The 12,929-nt window shown below is 40.6% G+C and overlaps 1 protein-coding gene across 3 annotated transcripts in view; it reads left to right on the top strand.

Annotated features, from left to right (window-relative positions):
- The first annotated feature begins 4,523 nt into the window (after positions 1–4,523).
- VGLL3 (vestigial like family member 3) overlaps positions 4,524–12,929 on the top strand; it is a 59,513-nt gene continuing 51,107 nt past the window's right edge. For all 3 annotated transcript variants that reach the window (XM_027978989.3, XM_027978988.3, XM_027978987.3), the window contains exon 1: positions 4,524–4,988. In XM_027978989.3, coding sequence (XP_027834790.1) covers positions 4,863–4,988 — 126 coding nt within the window. In that variant the 5' untranslated portion in view covers positions 4,524–4,862. The remainder of the gene's footprint in view (positions 4,989–12,929) is intronic.

Genomic DNA, 12,929 nt, shown 5'->3' with positions numbered 1-12,929 from the left:
GATTCCAGCTTGTGCTTCATCTAGTCCAGCATTTTGCATGATGTACTCTGCATATAAGTTAAATAAGCAGGGTGACAATATACAGTCTTGATGTACTCCTTTCCCAATTTTGAACCAGTCCGTTGTTCCATGTCTGGTTCTAACTGTTGCTTCTTGCCCTGCATACAGGTTTCTCAAGAAGCAGGTAAGGTGGTCTGGTATTTCCATCTATTGAAGAATTTTCTGCAGTTTGTTGTGATCCACACAAAGGCTTTAGTATAGTCAATGAAGCAGAAGTAGATGCTTTTCTGGAATTCTCTTGCTTTAGATCACTTGTTTGCTTATCTTTGAAAATGTTGTACACTAGGTGATCTTTTTTATTCTTTTCTATTCTAAAACCCTAAACTTCTACCTAGGGGAAGTCAGACATATCTTCTCTCCTACAAGAACTCCAACTTAGCTTTCCTTAATAGGAATTCTCCTACTTCTCTGTCTGGGCATAATTTATCTTCATTTTCTTCTATCAGTGCAGGATAGGGAGGAAGAAAGACACCAAAATATATATATTGCATTATAGAAAATTTTGCCAAACACCTCCAGACTTTTGAGTCTATGACATTAGTGTCTGAGAACTACACCTTTGTCATACATTAAATATTTGCAACATACTAAACAGAGGCTCTATGGGGCATGAGGAAGATGCAGAAATTGGAGCATGAACATGTTCGAGCTAGTTCTGCCTTTATTTTCTAAGTCAACAAATAGAACCTGAAAACGTTCTAAATGTTACATATACAAGATATATATGATTCAGCAATAGTCTAATGGAGGAGACATATTGCACACATAATTGTACAAAAATAATCAGTTTTAGACATATTATCTGAAGATAAAGTTAGAAGTGTTAAGTGACTATACTTCTTCCTAGAAAGGGAGGTCTCAATTCAGATGGCTGAATGGACAGTTGCAGGAGATGGTGACATAGGTAAGAGCCAAAATTTGGATGTTAAAGAGTTGGGACTGCAGACTGTCAAGAGCTGCTGGGGAAATTTTTCCAAAAAGAGGGGCAAGCATCATTACTTTGTTGGATTTGCAGTGACTGGAACGGAAGAGAATAGGACAAATGGATCGAAGAGGTTTGAACTTGAGGCCTGGAAATCAGGTAGGTGCCTCTTGCAGGATTCTGGGTGAGAGATCTCCCAGTGAACTAAGGATCATAGCAGCAGAGATAAAGGGATTAGGGGAGAGACTCAGTAGAAAGGTGTAAGTGGGGATGAAATGGACTCCAAGACTGTATGTGGAGACTGTGATGTTGGATGATACCCAGATTTCCAGCTCAGTAACTAGGATGGCAGTTTCAATACCTGAAATGGAGATCAAAAGAGGAAGATCAGGTCCGGGCTATGGGGACAATATTAGTGCTATTATGACTGAGGTCCTACAGAACATTTGTGTGGAGCCACCCGGACAGAAGGTGAAAAGATAAAATCTGAAACAGAGAAGATGGGTATGACCAGCGGTTTTCGACTTGAGAAAAAGCAGTAAGAAGTATTTTAAATAAATTTGTATATGTCTTACTTATTGTTACCCTATTTATTTAACTTATACACAGACCACATCATGAGAAAGGCCTGGCTGGAAGAGTTATAAGCTAGAATCAAGACTGCCAAGAGAACTATTGCCAACAGCCTCAGATATGTGGATGACACCACTCTAATGGCAGAAAGCAAAGAGGAACTAAAGAACCTGTTGATGAGGGTGAAGAAGGAGAGTGAAAAAGCTGTCTTAAAACTAAATATATATATATATATATATATATAAATAAGATCAAAATAAGATCATGGCATCCAGCCCCATCCACCTCATGGCAAATTGTTGCTGCTTTTCAGTCATTCAGTCATGTCCAACTCTTTGCAACCCCCATGGACTGCATCCCATCTGGCTTCCATCCTTCACTGTCTCCCAGAGACTGTACAAATTCATGTCATTGAGTCGGTGATGCCATCCAACCAGCTCATCTTCTGTTGTCCCCTTCTTCTCCTTCCTTCAATCTTTCCCAGCATCAGGGTCTTTTCCAGTGAATTGGCTCTTTGCATCAGGTGGCTGAAGTATTGGAGCTTCCGCTTCAGCATCAGTCCTTCCAATGAATGTTCAGGATAGATTTTCTTTGGGATTGACTGGTTTGATCTCCCTGCAGTCCAAGGAACTCTCAAGAGTCTTCTCCAACAACACAGTTCAAAAGGATTAATTCTTTGGTCTTCAGCCTTCTTTATGATCCAACTCTCACATCTATACGTGACTACTGGAAAGACCATAGTATTGACTATAGGGACCTTATGTTTCATGGCAAATAGGAGGAGGAAAGGTGGAAGCAGTGACAGATTTCCCCTTCTTGGGCTCTAAAATCACTGCAGATGGTGACAGCAGCCATAATACTAGAAGATGATTGCTTGTTAGTAGGAAAGCTATGACAAACCTAGACAGTATGTTAAAAAGGAGAGACATCACTTTGCCGATCAAGGTCCATATAGTCAAGACTATGGTCTTTCCAGTAGTCACATATGATTGTGAAAGGTAGACCATAAAGAAGGCAGAGCACCAAAGAATTGGTGCTTTTGAACTGTGGTGCTGGAGAAGACTCTTGAGAGTCCCTTGGACAGCAGGCAGATCAAACCATACAATCTTAAAGGAAATCAGCCCTGAATATTCATTGGATGGACTGATGCTCAAGCTCTAATCTTTCGGTCACCTGATGTGAACAGCTGATTCATTGGAAAAGACCCTGATGCTGGGAAAGACTGAAGACAGAAGAAGAAGAAGGGGATAGAAGATGAGATGGTTGGTTGGTATCATCGATGCAATGGACATGAACTTGGGCAAACTCCTGGAGATGGTGAGGGACAGGGACACCTGGCATGCTGCAGTCCATGGGGCTGCAAAGAGTCAGACATGACTAGGCAACTGAAGAACAACAACAACTGATAGGAATATATCCTCTTTTACAGAAAGCACAATGTCTAAATGGTGAAAGCCCTTAATAAATATATTTTTAATTTTCAATTAATCAGAGAATGAGCAAGTGACTAGGAGCTACTATGAGTAGCTAACAGTTCCTATCCAATAACTACAGTTTGTATATTTGAGTGTATGAGGGAGGGCATGTGTTAGAGTACATGTGTTTATATATTTGTGTGTCTGGCTAGTTATATATAACCATACACACATTTATATTTATAATATTATAAAAATTAATAATGTAAACAGTATGTTAGTACTATACATCTGTATTAGTCTGCTAGGGCCTCCATAAGAAAATGTCACAGACTGTGTGGCTTAAACATATTTAAAAAAAATAATTTTTTTGTCACAGTTTTGGAGGCTAAAAATTTAAGATAAAAGTACCCTCAAAGTTAGTTTCTGGTGAGGCTTCTCTTCTTGACTTGCTTCTCACTAGGTGTTACAAGCCTGCCAAAGCAGACAGACCTCTGGTATCTCTTCCTCTTCTTATAAACACAGCAATCCTAGATTAGGACCTTGTGTTCATGACCTTTATTAACCTTAATTACCTCCTGATAGACTGTGTCTCCAAATACAGTCTCATTGGGCGTTAGGCTTCAGCATGTGAATTTAAGGGGGCCACATCTGTCTGGAACATCAGTACAGTTGACATCCAGATTAACTTCTCAAAGGTTAGTTCCTGCAAACAAAAAGAGATTGTTCGTGTTACTTTGCTTCTTTACAAAGTAAGTATAATTCTTTTCTACTTTACTTGATTATATTGAAATACAATTATATTGGAGAAGATTGTAAACCACTTGCAAACAAATCTTTAAACAACAGCTGGATGTAGCTTTAATCCCGTGTCACTGTTTGCTATTTTATGGAAACCAGGCTGAAAAGGCCAGAAGAGCCTGACATCCCACAGGAGGTCATACCATGAAGGTGTAAACTTAAAGCGGAGATTGGAGAGAACTGGGCTGCATTCTTGGGCACGTGTGCTCTTGCAAGGAAGTTAGCACTTACGGTTATATTTAATGTAGGAGCTAATCCCACTTCATTTTGCGCCTGCTTTGTTTTACCTCTTAGTACACTTGGCCTTCATTTAGCCTCGGCCTCTACGTTGGTGTTCCCTGTAAAATCTCGGTGCTGGGAAGCCCTCACGCCCGGCGGCCAGGTGACAGGAGATGGGCTGGGAATCCGCGGAGCTTTTTAAGGGCGTGGAGCTTCTCGCATACCATTCCCTCCCACCATCACCCCACTGCCGGGAGGCGGAGAGGGCTTCCAACTTCGCTCCAATCCGCGGCCGGTCCTCCCCGGGGTCCCCCTGCTGGGCGACCGGCCCGCCACCGGCCGAGTTGGAGGAACTTCGCCGAGCTCCGCGTCAGACCCGGAGCGGAGAGCGCTCCCTCTCCTCCCCGGCCAGCCCCCTCCCCGTGCCCCCGCCTCCTGGTCCTCGCCCAGCCGGGAGCGTCGGTGATAGGACGAGCCCCGGGCGTGCATTGTGTATATGCAAACCAGAGCCCGGCTCCCCAGGTCTGCCCAACCCGGGCCGGCGCTCCGCAGCGGCTGGCGCGGCCGTGGGCGCCAGAACCCCGCACTGTCATGTCCCCGCCGCGCGGCGGGCCATTGCGTCCCCAAGTCGCTATATAAGCGCAGGCCAGGGGACACCCAGAGGGGCTGAAGATGAGGGTGCCCGCGCATGGGCCCCCGCTAACTGCCAACTCCTCCCGAGCCCGCGCGACGCGCGGAGCCCGCGGCCGCCGAGGATCCGCCTTGGCCGCAGTAGCTGCAGCTGGAGCTGCGACAGAGGCGGCGGCGGCGCCCGCCGCTCCAGCGCGTAGAGCCGCGGCCGCAGCCCCGGGGCCGCCGCTGCCCCGGCTGCCATGAGTTGTGCGGAGGTGATGTATCACCCCCAGCCGTATGGAGCGCCCCAGTATCTGCCCAACCCCGTGGCAGCTGCAACCTGCCCCACAGCCTGTTACCACCCGGCGCCCCAACCTGGCCAGCAGGTGAGTCACCGACCGGGCAGCCTGCCGGGGGCGGGGGCGAGGGGCACGGAGAGTATCGGTCTGGGGCTCCCGCGACGACGTCCCTCTGGGGTGGGTGGCGCGGAGGATGCTCTGAGAGTTGCGGGAGCGCCCTTGAACAGAAAGCCATCGGAAGAGAAGAGCAGAGCAGAGTTTCGGGAAGGACGAACAGCCAGGTGGACGACGGGTGGGGATTCCCAGCCCCTGGCTGGGGGCTTCAGTGAGCTGTGGTGATAGCCACCCTAGCTCCTAGGGCTCAGTTCTTTGAAGCTCGCCAAGGGCGCCTGTTTTAAGAATATGTGAGTAAACTTCCTTTAAACCAAGAATTTTGTTTCCTTCGAAAAGGTGGAGTGTAGGTTTTCTTGATTAAGAGGATGAAATGTGTCACTGACACCGGGGAGGCTATCCGGATAGTGAGCTCACAGATTGTCTCTTCTGGGACTTTTCTGGTGGAACATGGGTCTAGTGTGATATTCGTCAAATTATATTAGAAGGCCTTTGTAAAGTCTGTCTTCTTCCATACTGTGACTTAGGGGGCAAGTATTGATCCCCAAATCCCTCATCTATTTTTAATTTCATCAAAGCACAGAGGTGCTATGGTTCAGTCTATTGGACAGAACCCTCTCCTTTCCCAGCCAAGAAGTAACCTTGAATCACTGAATGCTGTGTCTCCACCATGCCAAGAGTGGCTGAATGCTGTCAGATAAGAAGGGTTCAGGAGCTAGAGAGATGATAGTGTTCCTTTAGAAGGGAGAATAGGGTTCTGAGGAATTTAGCGCTCGGTATCCCTGGATGTTCCTTTCTGGATGCCACAGAGTGTCAAGGGTTAGTCAGCCTACATAAAGCACATACGTGAGCACGTGGCTAGGGTGTACCAAAATAGGGTCCTCAGACTCTGGGAGTTAGGGTGGGTTGATTTGGTGAGACTTAAAACAATGTGATTTATGTACTCTGAGGTGGAGATACCTATCAGGGATCCAGGTGCGTTTCTAATAATAACATCCACAGTGTTTATTGATTTTTTTTTTTTTTTCAGTTTCTTAAAAACCCTGTGCTTTATTGTGGTCTTCCGGGTTTGGCTCTTTAATTAATCTGGTCATTTAAAATATTTCCTCTACTTCTGTCTCTTTACTAGATTTATTGTGCTACTCTTTGGAAAGAAATGATAACTTCTGTTTATAATTTAGAGACTGAAATTCAGCCGATTCTGGAAGGGTACATACTCTAGATTCATCTGCTGAGCAGTATGAGCTTAACCAGGACAACTAGGGCAAAAGAGGAAGGAGCCTCACTTGGTGGCTTTTTTTTTTTTTTTTTTTTAATATTCATCAGCTTCAGCATTTAAAAGCAAGATTACTTTTAGGGAGGGGAATGGGAAAACTGTAATTTGTGATCAAGGGTAATAGGTTAAAACATTTTGGTTAGACTCTTTGTTTTGAGTCTTTGGCTTTAATGTAAAAGATATAAGTAATGGAGAAAACCATTTAAATCCAAGTCAGGCAAGTGATGCAAAGAGACATTGGATATCTGTTTTGTGTGTTTTAAGAACACTCTGTTCCAGATAAACCACCCTCTTCTTCTTTCCTTTCTTCCATCTCAGACACTGTGGAGGCCTTCAGTTATCAATTGGAACATAGATGAGCAATAAACTTAAACTTTATTAAGCACTCATTAAGGTGTTTTTCCCTGTCAAAAATAACTTTAGCAGACTACTTTTGAGTAAGATTTTATTTTCTAGTGTTGTGGAAATAGTTGCATTAAAATATGAATATTTAGTGAGGGTTAGAATTGGAATAAGTTTTTGAGCTAGAAAATAAGGCTTGGTATCAGAAAAATTGTAATAACTAATCATGAAATATAGTTTTTAATAAAAAATGACTCCAATGCCTTATCTAACTTTTGCAGTAGCCCCGGAACTCAGTTCCCAAATTGCATTCTTTTGCTAAGACCATGAACAAATCAAAAATTGAGCTTTCTTTTTCACTTGAATTGTCTACCTTGATGAGTATCACATATTAGTAAATAGTCATTTCTGCTACCCTTTGGGCTTCTGTAGATATTGTTTAAGTAGGTGTTAGGCTGAGTCGAGCTTAAGAACTTTGTTGAGAAGTGTGCTTGAAATTTTCATGTTGCTTTGACTACACTGGCTTGTTTGAGATTTTGTTTTGTGGAGTAAAGAAACTATTTGACTATAACTGGCTAGCAAAATAAAAGACAGTAGTGTAGCCACTGTTCTTTTACTGTCAGGAGTTTATTTTGATGACCTATATTTTCTGTTGGAAAAAAGATTAAATTAGGAAATTGTTATCAGGCTGACAACATTTTTAGACTATGTGGTGTGTGTATGGGTGAAGTGGGACTAATATTGACTTGTCCTCAACGTAGTCATCTGAGAATACATATTTTGGTTGTTTTTGCATTCCATAAGTTTTTATCATCATTATCCATGAAGATTGTTTTCTCTGTACATGGGAAGTGACCCCTAGTAGCGTCTTGCCTGAGAGACAAAAATAAGAGCTACAAGCCCTACTACACTAAAAAATTGATTTGTTGAGGACAAGAAGCAGAAAAAGTGATAGTGACAAAGTTTAGTCACCACTTAGAAAATGTTATGAAAGATAGCATTAAAGTTTTTCTGTCACTTCTGTATATTCAATTATTGTATCTTTGAATTGATTTTTTTCCCTTAAAGCCATATAGCTCTGAAGTCTTTGCAAATTATTATGTTATAATGGTTTATTACACTGGATTTTAAACTTAAGTATATTTTCCTTTTAATGTATGATTATATAGCAGAAAATTCTTTTTGAAATAGTAGAACTTCATACTCCAGGCACATGTACTCTCAGCTTTTCCCCTAAAAGCACAGTGTTATGTTTGAAATTTTAAGTTTTATATTTTTATTTGAACATACTATACATTGTTGGTGGGTAATAGGTTAGCACTTTATGTAAATATACCTGTAGAGTCAATTTTATAGTCCTTGACGTTACTTCCTGGAAACTGCATGGCTGTGCATACTTATTACAGTGTGGTTTCTAGAGCCAGGATTTGTTGAGGGCTGCTAAGCTGTCTGGTCCCCGTGCCCACCATTTCTTCCTAGCTCGAAAGTAGCAGCCCCTACTATCCCCTCAGGAGAGCTCTTAGCACATGCTCCAAAGGCATGATGACACTGCAGAACATGGACAGAAAGGAATGTACTTGTATCCTAGTAGTGACAGTAGGAAAAATGAAAAAAAAAAATTTAAGATATGTGTCAGGAAAAATTGAGGGAAATAATGTGAAATCATAAATTCCCTTCATACTCTGTGGATTCCTCACCTTAAATGCGGGCAATCTGCGGTTGTCTAAAATCTCCCTCTCCCTCCCCCCATACTTTCATAATGTTAACATTAGGGAGATACTTAGAGCTTTCAAAACTGGGTAGTTCATAGACGAGGCAGTGAAAACAGAGGAGAATACCCCTTGTTCACTAATTGTGCATAAGAGTTTTTAACAGTCACACTTTGGGCTTCATATATGAGTATATTTAATCTCCCCTCTTCCAGGGTGACAGCTGGGTGACTATACATGCATGCTTCCACTTAAGAGAATTAAAAGTCCTGGGAGGCAGAACTCCAGTTATAAGTTTGTAAGGGATTTTTCAGGCTTTCTCTGGCCTCTGCCACTTTGGTTAGGTCTTTAAAATCTCTCCGAGACTCTGTTTGTTAGGGAAAAAAAACCCTGGAAAACACGCACTTCAACCCCTCCTTTTCCAGATGGAGAAATGCATGTTTATAGGGCTGAAATGCCTGACTAAAGATTTCAAAGCTAATGGGTGACAAAATTAGGACCACCGGATCCCCTGCTCCCTAGTATAGCCATCTTTCCACCATACCATGTGGTCCCCTAAGTTTTTTTTTTTTTTTTTTTTGCTATTGTGCAATAGGCTTATTTTTGTCTTTAGTGCTCCAAATCAACTTTTTGATAAAGAAGATTAATATGCAATAGATTCTTTGGCCTTGGGGCTTGAAATTCTTTCCAAGTCCTTGGTAGTGTACGTTTTTAGTTTAGGCATTCCAAAGTATTTTTGCAAGCATTTGTGTTATGCTAATGACTTTTGCTAGCCATGTTGCATCCTTTGTTGATGAAGCAGAATATCAGTTAGCAAATGAACATGTATTTATTTGAAAATAATATTCAGGAAGTGGTATTAACAGTCAGCTTTAAGTGCCTTATATATCATTGCTATTCCAACATAAGTTTAGATTCATTAAGAGGAAAGCATACAATTACATTCTAAATAGTTTCAATACACAGGCCACTTATTTAAGTGGGAGGATCTAATTTTCTTGCAACTGTAAGCAAGGACTTAAGTGGATTTGTAAGAGTTCATACAGGACTTCTTTGAGAAAGAACAGCCTCTCTGATTCCATACAACACAAAATAACTTGACTGTAGACACTGAGAAGTTTCAAGTGCCTCAGAGCTTTATGCTCCCAATAACTTTCCAGCCAGAAAATTCAAAGCCAGAAGGAAAATTAAACTTTAAACTAACTAAACTGAACTGTTGTCTCTGGCAATCAACCAAAATGGAGATTACAATACCGATAGTACGGGCTGGCTGGAAATCCATAAAATCACAGGCAGTAAGGCTTCATTCAGCAGAAAACCAAATGCCAGGACAAGGAAGCATTCTGTGGAAATTTAAGTTAAGGATATTTTCTCTCAATGCATGGAAGTCCTTCTTTACCTAGTGCTTGGTAGAGGCTCACATCTCACAGAGTTGGAGAGGACCGGGAGATGATAAAGGAAATGAGGGTGATCAGGAGGTAGAATAATCCCTCATGGTACCTCTTTTCGCAACTACAGAAGAGATGTTGTGCTGACCCAGTTCGGCAATATGTACATTTCTATCTTTTATCTTTCTATGCAAAGGGGCTTTTCAGTAACACTAAAAATATTATGCTTGGCTATTATACAGAGTGAAGTCAGAAAGAGAAAATCAAATATTGTATATTAAAGCATATATACGGAATCTAGAAAGATGGTGCTGATGAACCTGTTTGCAGGGCAACGCTGGAGATGCAGACATAGAGAACAGACGTGTGGTCACAGAGAGTGGGGAAGGAGAGGGTGGAGTGAATGGAGATAGTACCATGGAAACAGGTACACTACCGTATGTAAAATAGCCGGTGGGAATCTGCTGTATGACTCAGGGAACTCAGACCCAGGCTCTGTGATGGGGTGGGAGGTGGCAGGGAGGTTCTAGGGGGAGGGGACAAATGTATACCTATGGGGTGATTCACATTGATGTATGAAACCCACAAAATATTGTAAAGCCATTATCCTTCAATTAAAAATAAATAAATGAAAAAACAAAACCAAAACAAAAATATTATGCTAGGAATGCTTAAGTCAGATTCTAAAGTGAATTTGAGAAGTTAAGTGACTGCTGTTCTAAAATCTGGACACGTGAATCTCATTCTCATAGGCCCTATTTCCAGCTGGCTTTAGAAAGAAATCTCAAAACTGATAAATCTAGTAATATATCACAATTTATGGTATCATCTCTAGGAAAGACATTTTCACTCAAGAAACAAAGCTCTCTAATACTTAAGTTTCCCGACTCTGGCAGAGACCAGTGAGGGAAATAACTTTGGTCAAAACTTTGCACTGAATCTTTGAAAAAGCACCTCTTTTAGCAGCTGGTTTTCTACTTTAGCTATTCATTTAGGAAGAGCCTAAGAATGCCTTGAACCATTAGATACAAACATTTGCTGCTAGAAGTAAGTCATAAATGCCATGCTTATAGATATTTCAGCAGATATCAGATTTATGCCAGTAATTCACAAGTATGATCTAAACTAGGGTAACAACTATTTTTCACTTGTCTCCTACTTTAGTGAAGAAGAAAAAAAAAAAACAAAAAAAGGAAAGAAAGGAAAGGAAGAAAGGCCTGAAGTGAACAGGTGTCCTTTTCTTCTAAAACTGTATTATTTTAGTGTGCCAAAACACTTGTCCTTAGTGGATAGGGTGAGAGGATTCGAAGGATGCCTCCTTTCTTATTCCTGTGAAGATAGCTAAAGGAATTACCCAAACTAATACCTAGGAATTGAGCTAGATGACCTATGTCTGCAAAATAATTAGTCTTCACTGATCTGTAGGTTTTTTGGCCAGTGTCCTGAAAAATCAGAAGAGGCAGCCAATGTAAGAAACAAAATTAAGTGTGAATTTGTCTAGAGCTCCAGCATGTTGCTTATTAGGATACAGAATTGTATAAGACTTCTGAGATAATCAAGTCAAAATTCCTCATTTTCAGAAGAGGAAGTTCAGGGCCAGAGGTTTCAGTTCTTTACCCAGATATATGGACTAGTTTTGGTCAAATCTCCTAAACCATTCCAGTTCTTCTTTCTATTGTGTTCCCTTCCCATCTGGGCATCCTTAGAAGCAAGAAAAGCAATTAGTAATTTACCCAGTGTTACTTATTTTCTCATATAAAAATTTTTGAATATTAGCTACTTGGAGAAATTAGACAATTAGCCAGGTAAATAAACCCTCAAGTTCTCTTTATCATTTGCCTTACAACCCTCTCTCAAATGCTGTGACTATCATTTTTGTGGCTCCAAGTCTTTGCACACTGACTGACTCAAAGTAGGAGTTAACTGACAATTCCATGAATAATAGATAAATTTTTAAAAGTGAAATCATACCCTAAATCTAGTAATAGGATTATACAAACATACCAGAAATTTATACGTCAGAAATGTTGTTTCATTCAAAGAAGTCTGTTTGAGAGAGAACACATACCCTCATGATGTGATCATTGCTTAAAACATTTTGGGAATGCAAATTTTGAAATTCTCTCTCAGCCTGTGGCACATTTTTTTGAACATCTTCAAAACTGGAAAATGTTCATCCTTTAAGGGGTGGGTTTGATTTTTTGATAATGACCAGAATCAGTGAGCAGCAAGTGTGCTCATAAAGAGCTAATGTTATTTTTGGTTTGCTTCTTCTTCTGTTAAGAAAAATAAAAACAAACACACAAAGCTAACAAACAAATCTTGAGGTATGAATGTATCTTGTAAATTGACTCTGCTTATATTTCCAAAATAGTATTTTCAGAAAAACTTTATTTTGTTTCTGACTTGCTAAGGGGACAACACATTTCTAGATATAGAAGGGCAGGTTCCTCTAGGTATACATATATTTTGAAAAACAATGTTTTATTTAATAACCATATTTTGATATGTTTACATTCCTAATTTTTAAATGTTATAAATAACTTTTGACTTTTCTTAGCATATGATACCATGCTACCTGTGGGCTTCTGTTTGCTTATTCAGCTAAATATTATATAGAGGCTCATTTTCTTTAATCTGTTTTCTTAGCAGATGCTTTCTAGTCAGATAGAAATAAGTTCTAATCCCATCCCTGCCATTTACTAGTTAGATGCTGGCCAAATAAATCAGCTTTTGTGTGTATAAATTGAGAATAATTGTTTAGACTGAACATTTCTGCACCGGTGAGAGTTAGTGAAACAAAAATACATCAAAGTTCTGTGAACTATTTTCCTTATCCTGATCCTCACCCTGACCTCCCTCCACCTATTCCCCCTCCTCCAAATAGACTAAGGGCCAAAACTTCAAGTCTCTCTGAGATAGATTTTAAAATCTGTTACTCAAGTAAATTCAGAAAAATATGATCAAAGATCAATGCACTGCTTTATGGGATTTATAGTTTTGAAACATTGACTAGAGGCTAGTGGTCCTTTCTTATAGGCCCTAACCGTATCTGTCAGGATGAAAGAACCATTGCCTTAGAAAAGATAGTCAGTAGAATTTTTTTTTAAGTTATTTCCAAATATTCAGTGATTCATTAAAATATTTTTGTTTCCTTAGGAAAAAGTTTCCACATATGCACAGTAATCATTTGGCATTTTGT

The sequence above is a fragment of the Ovis aries genome, chromosome 1 (assembly GCF_016772045.2).
Source record: "Ovis aries strain OAR_USU_Benz2616 breed Rambouillet chromosome 1, ARS-UI_Ramb_v3.0, whole genome shotgun sequence".
Lineage (NCBI taxonomy): Eukaryota > Metazoa > Chordata > Mammalia > Artiodactyla > Bovidae > Ovis > Ovis aries.
Note: the sequence above shows the minus strand (reverse complement) of the source record. Positions and strands in the feature narration are given on the sequence as shown.